At 47.5% G+C, this 11,981-nt stretch overlaps 1 protein-coding gene across 29 annotated transcripts in view; it reads left to right on the plus strand.

Annotated features, from left to right (window-relative positions):
* LOC123605040 (protocadherin gamma-C4) overlaps positions 1-11,981 on the plus strand; it is a 169,229-nt gene extending 157,248 nt beyond the window's left edge. For all 29 annotated transcript variants that reach the window (XM_045491539.1, XM_045491555.1, XM_045491549.1 and 26 more), the window contains 2 exons: positions 4,324-4,412; positions 9,947-11,981. In XM_045491539.1, coding sequence (XP_045347495.1) covers positions 4,324-4,412; positions 9,947-10,173 — 316 coding nt within the window. In that variant the 3' untranslated portion in view covers positions 10,174-11,981. The remainder of the gene's footprint in view (positions 1-4,323; positions 4,413-9,946) is intronic.

Raw genomic sequence — 11,981 nt, forward strand, 5'->3', positions numbered from 1 at the left:
GCTTATCCAAATTAAGACCCACATTTTGTATTTGAGTGTTTCAAATCTCTTAAGCTCTTTAATATTTTCACATGTGTATTTTATTATATTATTTTCTTAATGTTTGTTTATTTTGAGAGAGCACGAGTGTGAGTTGGGGCAGGGCAGAGAGAGAGCTGGAACAGAAGATCCACCTGTATCTGTTCTCTTTGCAGTATATCACAATTTTCCCATGTCAGTAAAAAAAAAAAAAAAAAAAAAAAAAAAACAAATTCAAAGTTAATTGTTGCATAACAGCCCCTTATATGGACATATAATGTATATTTTAAAAGGCTGACAGGCTTTTACTACCTTAAAAAAATTCATACGTGTTTATATTTTAACATAGTTAAATCCAGGCTGTTGTTAGAGGTGACTTTCCCAGACTTTTCTTTTTTTTTGATCATGCTGCAGGGAGCATTTTTCCATAGCCCATCTTCCGGGATGTTCCCTCACACACCCATCCAGTGCACCAGAATACAAACTCCTTACAGCAAAACTCTGTCTATCAGCTTTTATATCTCAGGGTTTACCATAGTCACTGACACATAGTGGATGCTTGGAAAATGGTGAATTAGAGATAGTCAATCTCCTCTACTTTTATTGTTCAACATCTCCTAAATCCTGGAAGAGTCTCCTATCCCCACTGCTGCCTCTCTGCTGAAGTCCAGTGTGGTGTCATGTATAAGAACATAGGCTTCAGATTCACATTAGGCCTCTTTCAGGCCGTAGCTCTGCCAGTTATTGGCTGTGAGAATTTGGGAGTCTCTTAACCTCTCTGAGCCCTGGATTCATCTACTGAAAAATAGGGATAATCATAATAACACTTACCTGCAGGTGGTTCTGAGGCTTAATTTGGCCATACACACACACACACACACACACACACACACACACACACACACACATATATATATATATAGGAAGAACATAAATATATTCTCTTCCAGAGAATAGGAAGCTCTCAGCAAATTGTTCAGAAAGAAGTCAAAGATCTGGCAACCTGCCCATCCGTTTAGCCTCCAGCCTTCAACCATTGCCCAAGAATCCTCCTTATAGCCCAGCCCATTATGGTTCCAGGCCTACCCCTCCACTCACCTCTGTTCCCTCAGCACCACTCCCCAGTCTCCACTGGGCATCCCCCTAACCAGGTATCTGACCCTCTTGTCTCCCCTGGAGCCCTTCTCTCTGCTTCCCCTCCGTGACAACTGTTCTCCCCACTCTATCCCAGTTAGGCTCCTCCTCTAGGCATGAGCCCATCTGTCTGAGGCCTCTGCTTTCCAGCACGTCCAGTGACAGCAGGACTGCAAGTAAAGACCCCTGGATTCCCACGGAGACAGAGGTGGCTGAGGCCGCAGCACTGGGCTCCTGTCCTCCTAGAGGGACCCTTCACCCTTAGTCCTCTTCCAGGAGCAAAAGCAGTCTTTAAATTCTTAAATCCAATCATGACACCCCCCCTCCCTTTAAACACCTCAGTGACTTCTCAGAGCTCTTAGGATGAGACCAAAGTTTTTAGTGTCCATTTTACAACCTCAGCCCCTGACACCATCTCCCCTTGGGATAGCCACACTGGCTGCCCTTAGTCCACTGAACTGGCCAAGCATTTCCCAGCCTCAGAGGCTTAGGGCACGTTCCTCATTCTGCCTGGAAAGTTCTCTCCCACAACACAATACTTTCTCCTAGATACTTCATTTTACTTCTCAACATTTCACTTGGAGATGTTTCAAGCTTGTCAAAAAGTTCTCTTGTCGAAATAGTGTGATGAACTCAGACATACTGTTTTGACCTAGATTAATCAGTTGTTTGTATTTTGCATTTTTTTTCTCTCTCTCTCTCTTTCCACACACATACTACACTTTTTTTTCTGAATATTTGAGAGTTGCAGACATTGTAGTGTTTGAAAAACTTTAGTATACACCTCCTAATAACAGTAACATTCTCATACAAACCATACAAGAATGATCACGTTTGGGAAATTTAACAGTAGTGTAATAACATGTAGTCCACTGGTAGATTTTCATAAGTGTTCTCCAAATGTCCTTTTAATTTGTTTGGTATTTTTTTTTTTTAAAGTAAGCTCTATACCCAATGTGGGGCTTGAACTCATGATCCTAATATCAACAGTTGCATGGTCTACCAACTGAGCCAGTCAGGCACCCCTGATGTTTTTTTTTTTTTTTTTTTTTTTCAATTTGGGATTCAATCAAGGAGCATGAATTACCTTTGCTTGCCCTATTGCTTTCGTCTCCTTTAATGTAGAACAGTCTCCTTACTTTTTTGTCTGTCTGTTTTAATGACATGGACATTTTTTAGAGTCCAAGCCAGTTGTCTTTTAAAATGTTCCACAATCTGGGGCTCCTGGGTAGCTCAGTTGGTTGAGCATCTGACTTCAACTCAGGTCATGAACTCATGTTGTCAGCACCAAACCCGCTTTGAATCCTCTGTCCCCCTCTATCTATCTGTCCCTCTCTCCCTCTGTCTCAAAAATAAACACAAATAAATAAAATGTCCCATGATCTGGATTTGCTTATCATTTTCTCACAGTGAAATCAGGTTAACAACCATTTTGGTAGGAATACTGACTGGGTGACATTGTACACCTCCCACAGCATTACGTCAGGAATCATTTCATGTCATTTTGTTCAGCTATCAGGGATACTCACTTTGTTCACTTAGTTAAAGTGGTATCTTCAGATCTCTCCATTACAAATATATTTTAAAATATTTGTGATTAATAAGTACTCTGTGCGTGATATTTGAGACTGTGCAGCAACCTTTCAGTTTTAATATTTTAATATTCACCAGTGATTGGTGGTTACGAGGTGGTGATTTTCTGTCATTCCTCCTACCTTTGTTTAGATGGAATTGTCCTACAGATTACCTGGAAATTTATTCTGATGTGAATTCCCTGTCTTCTAATTTCCCTTTTCCTCAGGGAAGCTTGGACTGATTGAGCTCCCTAGCCCTTACTAAATCAAGACTCCCTTATACACCCTGCTCTTTGCCCCCATGGCTCTTGTCACAGTTACCATTAAATAATTGTGTGATTATTTAATGTCAGCCTCTCAGTATATAGACAGTGAGCATCACAGAGACTATGTCAGTCACGTTCACAACTATAACCCCAGTATCTTGCCCAGTGTCTGGCACACAGTAATTGGTCAGTAAATGTTGGTTGAATAAATGGACACAGAATTCCAACTGTTGTCACTCTGAGAGAGAAATGAGGCTCCTACTTTCCCTTCAACCCTAACTGTCTGATGTGAGGGTATAGAGGACACATAGAGCAGCTGCACTCTGGCCAAGCCTTAGACTAAGTCCACCTACCTGAGGAAGGAGAATCCCAGATCAGGGGAAACCGTAAGCAGGGACAGAACTTGGAAAAATTGTAAAGCATTTCTTGGCTGCGCTCACCCACCATGACAGAATACACCAACATGATCATGCTCTTGCTCTCTCTGTCTCCCTCTCATGCTTCCAAGGCCTGCCCTGCAGCCCTTACCCTGGTGCCAGATCCTTCCCTATGGTAACCTCACTCTCTTCGTGCGTTTCCCCCCCCCCCCCCCATTCATTCAAGCAAGAAATACTTATTGAGGAACTTTGGTGTTCCAGGTGGTGCCAAGGGTCACCTAATGGTGTGTGTGTCAGGGTGGCTCTTCCTTCCCTCAAAAACAGAAATAATATGATATTTCAGAATTCCAAAAAACATGGAAATACTCACTGTGGGAAAAATCTGAGTTGAGCTGGAATTTCTTCAGGTCATTTATAAGTTAGTGTTTTTAACAATCATCAACCACTTCGTGTTTTTCTCAATGCTTAGAGTGTCCAAAGGTTTTAATTAGGTGCTTAAGCAGGAGGGACGCAGACACCATCTTCTACAGACAGTGTAGACAGGTATAGCAGCAGGAGCCATGCGACCTGAGCTGCCTGGGGGAGGCACCTGGGCTGGGCTGGGGGGAGTTGTTTAGGAATCCCTCTGACAAATTTTATTCATCTTAGCAAGGTAGAAGTTGGGAACTGGCAGTCTAGGGAACACCAGATTTGCTGTGAGAGGGAGCTTGAGGAATTAGGGAAGTGCCTCAGAAAAGGTTTGATTTCTATAGATGGTGCAAGGCAAGCAAGTATGCTAGGCAAAGGGATTTTTTCAAAGTATTTGCCAACATTACATGTTATAATCCTACAGGCCATCTTTGGGCATGGGATGGAGATATAGGTTACTAGATCTGGGAGCTCTAGGAGAGGACGGGAGAGGCGTGAGCTAGGCTGGCCTGGGAGACTGTATTCACCATCCCACTCTCTCCTCAGCTCCCAAAATGGCGATGAAACCGGCACTTGGCCCAACAACCAGTTTGACACAGAGATGCTTCAAGCCATGATCTTGGCCTCTGCCAGTGGTAAGTTGTGCCACTGCGTGTGTGGGGATGGGGGACCTGGGGTTCTGGGGGGAATCCCACAGCCATCTGCCTTAAGACTGGCTATCAACCTGCATGGTTTCTCTGGATCTTTCTCGGAGTCCTTGAGAGGACTCATAATTCCTGGACAAAAACCCAGGTTGAGAAACAGGTTAAGACTTCCTGGGATGCCTAGAAAAGAGTGAGAAAGGAAAGATTTATTGAGGGAATAGAGGGAGTGACGTTAAGAGTCCAGCTCCAGAATGGGACCGCATGGGTTGGATCCTACTTCTGTCATTTATTATCTTTGTGAATTTGATCATTTTGCTTAATCTCGATAAATCTCAGCTTCTTAAGCCAAGAAAATGCAGACAGTGGCCTCAAAGGGTTGTTGTGAGGATTAAATGAGATGATAACACAAAGCACAAAGTACTGGACCTGTGACGTACAGGCCCTTCCCTCCATGGTTGTGGGCGTGGATACGCCCAGCACAGAGAACACATTCGGATATGTGAGACCCCTTCCCTTTGTTGTTGCCCCACCTCCAGAGCAGGATTTTGATTTTCCTAGAAGGCTAACAGAACTTCACATGCAACAGAGATTCAGCCAGTGGTTTTTGTCCCTGAACAGTCAGAAGGGTCCTGAGTAGGGCAAACAGAAAAACAGAATGATGTTAGTACTTAAGAGCACAAGCTTTGGAGGCAGACCAACCTGGACTCAAATCTCAGCACCCACACTTAGCCATGCGTCCTCAAGGAAGGTGCTAAGCCCCTCTGGGCTTCACTTTCAGTGACTATCACATGAGAACTAGAACAGATCTTGCTGGTGTTGTGAGGGCCCAATGCAAGGCCTTAGCATGGGGATGACAGAGTAAGGCACAATAGGTAGTGGCCAAAATTGATTACCTCTTATCTTGTTTGACCCATGAAAGGCAGATTGAGAATAATGCCTGTTCATAAGGACTAGTTTTAGGAGCAGCACATCTTGGGCTTCCTATGAAGGCTGTCAGGGCGTTAGACCCTGGGCTTACTTAGTGCAGTGAAATCCTCTGTCTGGCCTGCAGCACGTGTGGAGGGCTGGGAGAGAACCCGGTAAAATCAGAACAATAATTTTCAAATCATACCTATGTTCTGTCCTGGGTGCATGCTAGGCCTCACATCAATTCATCCTCTTAACCAGCTCTGCAAAGCAGGTCTGTGATTACTTACATCTGACAGCTGAGAAAACTGAGAAATCCCTTACTCCAAGGTCCCCATTTTGAGATGCAGATTGGGGATTCTAACCCAGTCTGACTCTCAAGTTCACGCCTTTGCTTTTGCAGCAACCATGTCTGCCTTTAGATGCAGCCTACGTTTCCCTTTTAGCTGAATAGGTGTACAGGCTAAACTCCTCTTACTGTCTTGCTTTATTCTCCCAGACTAGAGGTGCCAGATAAAACACAGGAAGCTTGGTTAATTTTAACTTCATGTGAACAACAAATAATATTTTAGCATAAGTAGGTCCCAAACATGAGTATTGGGACATACTATATTAAAAAAGAAAAAAACCTGCTCATTGTTTATCTGAAGTTCACATTTAATTGGGAGTATTCTGCATTTTATTTGTTAAATTTGGCATGCCTCTCCCAGATGTCTGTGAGGTTAAGTGAAGCCAGGCCCGTGGTAGTTCACGTGAAGGGGGAGAGGAAGGGGAAAGTGACGAGGGCAGCAAGCCTTCTGGGACAGAACTGGCCCAGGTCTGGGGTGGGCAGGGGATTGAACTTCTGGAGGGGCCAGATACTGAGTATGAAAGAGGCAGGTGGGTGGCTCTAGGAGATACCAAGTTAGGTTCTTGAGGGAAGTAGACAGACAGGTATATTTAACTGTTGTGGGTTTTAGCATTACATGCAGGAAGGAGGCTTTTGGCCTAAATCCAGATTTAAGAAACAGAAATGGAATCAGTATTTATGGCCTAAAACCCCCCAGGGTCCCCTCCCTTGTCAGGGCTCCACCCCTCTGGCCCACACAGCATCTGACCTGAGTGTAGGCTAGGGCCTTGGGGAATGGATCCAGAGGGTTGAAGTGGCAGGGTCAGGCTCTACTCCCACTTTCACACCCGCTTCTCTGCCCTGAAGCCAGAGAGGTTCCTGGAGTCCAGCCCAGCCTGGCTAAGGGGCTGCTGAGGGGAAGTAAGTAAGAAGGAAAGTAAGTACACTTGGGAGGCACTTTAAATAAACACTTGGGGGGAAGTGTGTTCTCAAGGAGGTTCTGATTTGCGGTTCAGCTGACTCTGGATTAGCTTGACCAGGCCTCCCTGTCTGGAGGTGCTGTCTCAGCCCTGAGCTGGGGTGGGAAGGGAGGCTGTGAGGCCAGGAGCTGGAGAGGAGGCCAGTGACCTTTGCCCTTTAGGCCAGAGTTTGCCTAGGTTCTTTCTTAATGCCTTTTTTTTTTTCCTAAGATTTAATTTTTTAATTTTTAATTTTTATTATTTTTGTTTTTTAAATATTTATTTATTTTGAGAGAGAGCATGAGTAGGGGAGCGGCAGAGAGAGAGGGAAAGAGGGAGAGAGAGAGAATCCCCAGCAGGCTCCACACTGTCAGCACAGAGCCCCACATGGGGCTTTATTCCACAAACCGTGAGATCTTGACCTAAGGTGAAATTAAGAGTTCAGCTGAGGCACCATCAGGTGCTCCAGATTTTATTTTTAAGTAATCTCTACACCCAACGTGGGGCTCGGACTCATAACCCTGAGATCAAGAGTTTCATGCTCTATTGACTGAGCCAGCCAGCCAGTCACCCCTTTCTGGCTGCTTTTTAAAGAATGTTTCTCTATAGAATGGAAAAGATCTTGGTCCCTGCTCACTGTGTGCTGGGGGGAGGTAGAAGGAGGGACCGAAGAAGAATTGATTCTACACAAGGTCAGAGGCTGCAGTCCACCATCTCCCCCCTCAGACTTACAGATGGGGAAATGGAGGCCTGAGTTGTGCAGGGCCTCTGCCAGGGTCACCCAGCTTTCTTAGTGACAGCGCTAAACAGAAGGAACTCTAGTGTCAGCCTTTTTCTGTTATGCCCTGGATTTGCACATCTTCTCTCTCCTGGTTCAGCCCAACCTCAAAGTCCCCCACAGAGCCTGGGCCAGCATCAGGCCTGTGCTTCTGGTGGGAGGTGGCAAGAACTGGCTTTGTCATTTCCACCTCCTTGGGGTGCTCCTTAGAGATCTGGGATGCCGGTAGGATGTGGGTGGGCTTTGCCTCCAGTTACCAAGTCAAGCCCTTTGTGCCCTTCTGTTTCTACCTCCCTTCTCCCTGGTTCTCCCCATTTCTGCGTGCACACACATGCGTGTGTGTGTGTGGGTGTGTTATGTGTATGTATGCATGTGTGTGTCCCCCTCTCTCTCCCTCTCTGGCGCCTCTGAAGTCTCCCCTTTAGCCCCTAAATCGCTCTGGAATCCTAGCTCTTTGAAGCAGAATCTAGGCCCCTTCCCCCACCCCTTCATTCCCAGGCTGGAAGAGGGTATGCTGAAGGGGAGGGTGAGCTTGGCTCCATCCTGGAGTTAATTAGGGAAAACGTTGAAAAAGTCAATGGAATGAAAGGGCTGGGGGAGGGGAGCAGTCTGGGGAAAGAGAGAAGGAAGTGGGCAGCTGCTCCCTCCCACCCAGCCTTTCACACACACCCCAAAGCCCTCAAATCCCGGGATTTGGGACTTGAAATGGAGATAGTAGAAACCCGAGCATTGGAGTGAGGAGGCAGAAAGACCCAAGGCTTTTCTCTCTGTTCCCTTCTCCTGTGCCCTTCCCCCTCTTGTGCTGGTTTTTAAAATAGTTCCTGTCTATTTCTCAATCCCTGGTTAGTGTCCCAGGATTAGTCAGCCTCTCCGGCTTTAGTCACCCTCTCTACCCACTCCCAGGGTCTAGCTTAGAGTAAAGGGAGGCTGGGAGGAGAACTCTTGTCGGCTGGGCTGGGGCTTGGCTGGGAATTCCAGGGACTTTAACCCTCCCACTGCCAGAGGACTCCAGCAGGAGCCCTTGTGAACTCAAGCTGAGTCGGGGAAATTCCTGGTTTTCCTTGCTGCACCCAGGGAGCACGTAGAGTAGAAGTAACAACACACACGCACTGTATGGTGGTGATGATGTGAGCGCTGCACCCAACACTGAGTGAGCCTTTACCAAGTGCCTGTGGACTCATGAAGCACTGTCTCATTTGAGCCTCACAAAAACCCAATGGGATAAGTGATCCTGTGCTTTTCTACCTTCAGTGTGCCTAAAAATCACTTGGAAATCTTGTTAAAATGCAGATTCCAAGTCTCCATTTCTAACAAGCTCTCAGGGTGATGCTAAGCTAGAGCCAGAATACTTCTCTAGACCCCGTTTCTTCTTGTATACAGTAGGAAGTTGGGCTTGGGGTGTTCTCTGATGTTCCATAGCTCTGATACTGTGAACCTCTGTCTACCTTGTACCTAAGATACCTGGTCGCAGAGAATGGGCCAAGTGGGTGATGGGTATTAAGGAGGATACTTGTGATGACCACTGGGTGTTATAGGTCAGTGATGAATCCCTAAATTCTACACCTGAAACTAATGTTACCATATATGTTAACTAACAAGAATTTAAATAAAAATTTGAAATCCAAAAGAGAAATAATAGATATCTGGTCCCGGAATCATCTTTCTAGCCTCCTAGAACATGGCTCATTTTGTCTTCTGTCCTCCTCCTTTATCCTCAGAGTGATAAGATCCAACCTGATGGTGGTGGTGGTGACTCTCTCTACAGTATATGCTGAGATACACTTAGCCACCCCTGGTTTAACCTGTGATGGCTGGTGTGGCTTTGAGTTAGTCTTTTACCTTCTCTGGGCCTTGCTTTCCTCATATATAAAGTAAGGATAAATACCATACCTCACTGGGTTGTCTCATTGAGGCGAAAGCCATCATGCACGTGCAGTATCTAGCAGAGTACTTGGCACAGAATAGTTGACACTAGTCAACTCCTGTCGCTGTTATGAAACGAATACCTGCAAAACCCCCTGACCCCCTGCTAACAGCAGAACTGCTGAGTGCCCCCACTCTGTGGGCACCGGCTGGTGAAGGATAGGAGGACACACAGGCCCTAGTTGCAGCCCTCCAGGAGACCACAGTCTAGTGTGGAGACCAGAGAGGCTCTCGTGAGAAGGGTTAGGGCAAGGACTGGAGAGCTTTTATTTAAGCCCTGAAAAATAACAGCATGTTTTAGGCCCTACATAATCTTGGTTAGTCTTCACCCAAACCAGAAGAGGTAGTTGTTATTTTTACCCCTTTTCGTAGATCAGGAGACATAGGGATTGCCCCCAATTGGTTAGTAGGTAAAAGAGCTGGGAATCAAACCCAGCTGGTCTCACTCCAGAGCCACTTACCTCTGCCTCTTTGTTAGAGGGTATTTATCAAAAGGTGTTTATCCCCCTTTGATAGAGATGATATTCCCAGGGCTCATTGTGGTCAGGGCTGGGTGCTCTGCCCATTAACTGGCTGTGCTATAAAGGAGGGACCCAGAGTTTAGCTCTTCACCTTCCTCTCTCTCTTGCAGAAGCTGCTGATGGGGGCTCCACCCTGGGAGGGGGCGCTGGCACCATGGGCCTGAGTGCCCGCTACGGGCCCCAGTTTACCCTGCAGCACGTGCCGGACTACCGCCAGAACGTCTACATCCCCGGCAGTAACGCCACACTGACCAACGCGGCTGGCAAGCGAGATGGCAAGGCCCCCACCGGTGGCAATGGCAACAAGAAGAAGTCAGGCAAAAAAGAGAAGAAGTAACGTGGAGGCCAGGCCAAGAGCCACGGGGCAACTTCCCTCCCCAACCAGCCCAGCCTCTCCGTATCTGTACCCAGGCCTCATATTTTCAGGGCTCACCCCCAGATACTGGTAGGGGTCCAGGCCATGCTCCCTTTGAGAAACAGAAACAAGTGCCCAGTCAACACCCCCCTCTCTGCCCCCAAGGGATTGAATATGCAAAAGGGAGTTCTGCTGGGAACCCCCATCCAGTCAATTGCTGTGCCCATGGGGGTAGTGGGGTTAGTGTAGACACCATTTATCACACCCCCTTTAGTTACAGCTAAACTTTGCCATCTTCCAAATTCAATCAGGCCCATCCACAATTCCCTGCCTCGCTCCTGTCACCCCACCCCCTCAGCAGCTCCTCTTTCTTGAATAAGGTGGTTGGGGTGTTGAGGTACCTGGTGACCTAAAAAGGCTCGTAGTTCTGAAGAGTTGGAAGGGCGTCATAACCTCTTGGCCTCTCCAGTTCTCAGACTGCCCCCAAAGCATGGTTTGGTGCCCGTCCCTTCATCTCCTTCCAGAGCCCAAGACCAAGCTCAAGTTTTGGCAGACATGGTCACCATTGCCATGGTACTGACGCTTGCTGGATTTAGGGAGGGCACTTTGCTACCGTGCCTCTTCCCAGCGCCCTTGGGACCAGTCTTTTGTTCTGTTTTTCATTGTTTGATGTTCCCGCTGCATGCCGTGACTTCCCCCTCTCCAAACAAGAGACTTCATTGCATGTTCCAAGACAGTATGGGGTGGTAAGATAAAGAAGGGAAGGGTGTGGATATAGGGGATGGACAAAGCTTGACTTGCCAGTTATCAGGATCTTGCAGAAGGCTCTGTGTCCCCAGGGTACTGGCCAGATCCCCAATTCCAGCCATAAACCAAGTACCAGGCTGGACTCTCGTTTACCACATTCAAGGCTTGCTCACTCACCTCAGGCAGTGAGCTTTGGGCTGAGCTATTAGCACCAATGGATTTAAACTGGCATTATAGTCAAAGGAAGGTCTGAGGACGTTTGGGACCAGGTCCCCTGGAGAGGTAAGAGGGCCCTCTGTGGGTGCTGGGTACTCCAGAGGTGCCACAGGTAGAAGAATCAGTGTGGCCCTAGCAGTGAGGCAGGGCCAGCTAGGCGGTTCTTGGTCCCTGGGTTGGGGAGGCATGGAGCTACAGCAGGGACCAGGTGGACAGAAAGTCTCAGCCTAGGATCCGGGCTTCTCCACAGGGCCCCTGCACTCCTCCAGCCTCTGTTCCTTCATCTTGCCAGGTGCCATTTCTTCTCCGTGAAGGCCAATGCCCAGCCTCCCCCCACCCCCCACCCAGTCTGCTCCCTAGTGGCCAGAGCCTGGTTAAAGTCCCCCAGTGCCTCCTTGTGCATAGACCTTTCTCTGCCCATCCCCTTCTGCCCACCCCCTCCCCCAGGCCCGTACCTCCAGTGGGGCTGCGCAAGAACCCCACCCCAACCCTTACAGTAGTGTAGAGCCCCCTTCCTCTTTCGGCTGGTGTAGAATAGCCAATAGTGTAGTGCGGTGTGCTTTTCCGTGATGGCGGGTGGGCGGAGGGCTCCGCGCAGCCATCTGTCGTTGAATCCGCCTGCGGCGGCCCGTGCTGTGTTTTGTGCTGTGTCCATGCGCTGCGGTGACCCGGTCCCCTGTACTGACTCCTATAAGTGCTTCTCTTCGCATAGTCATGTAGCTCCCCACCCACTCCCCTTCCTGTGTCTCACGCAAGTTTTATACTCTAATATTTATATGGCTTTTTTTCTTTGAAAAAAAAAATTAAAAGGTTTCTTCTGAAAGGTT

This window comes from Leopardus geoffroyi, chromosome A1 (assembly GCF_018350155.1).
Source record: "Leopardus geoffroyi isolate Oge1 chromosome A1, O.geoffroyi_Oge1_pat1.0, whole genome shotgun sequence".
Classification (NCBI taxonomy): domain Eukaryota; kingdom Metazoa; phylum Chordata; class Mammalia; order Carnivora; family Felidae; genus Leopardus; species Leopardus geoffroyi.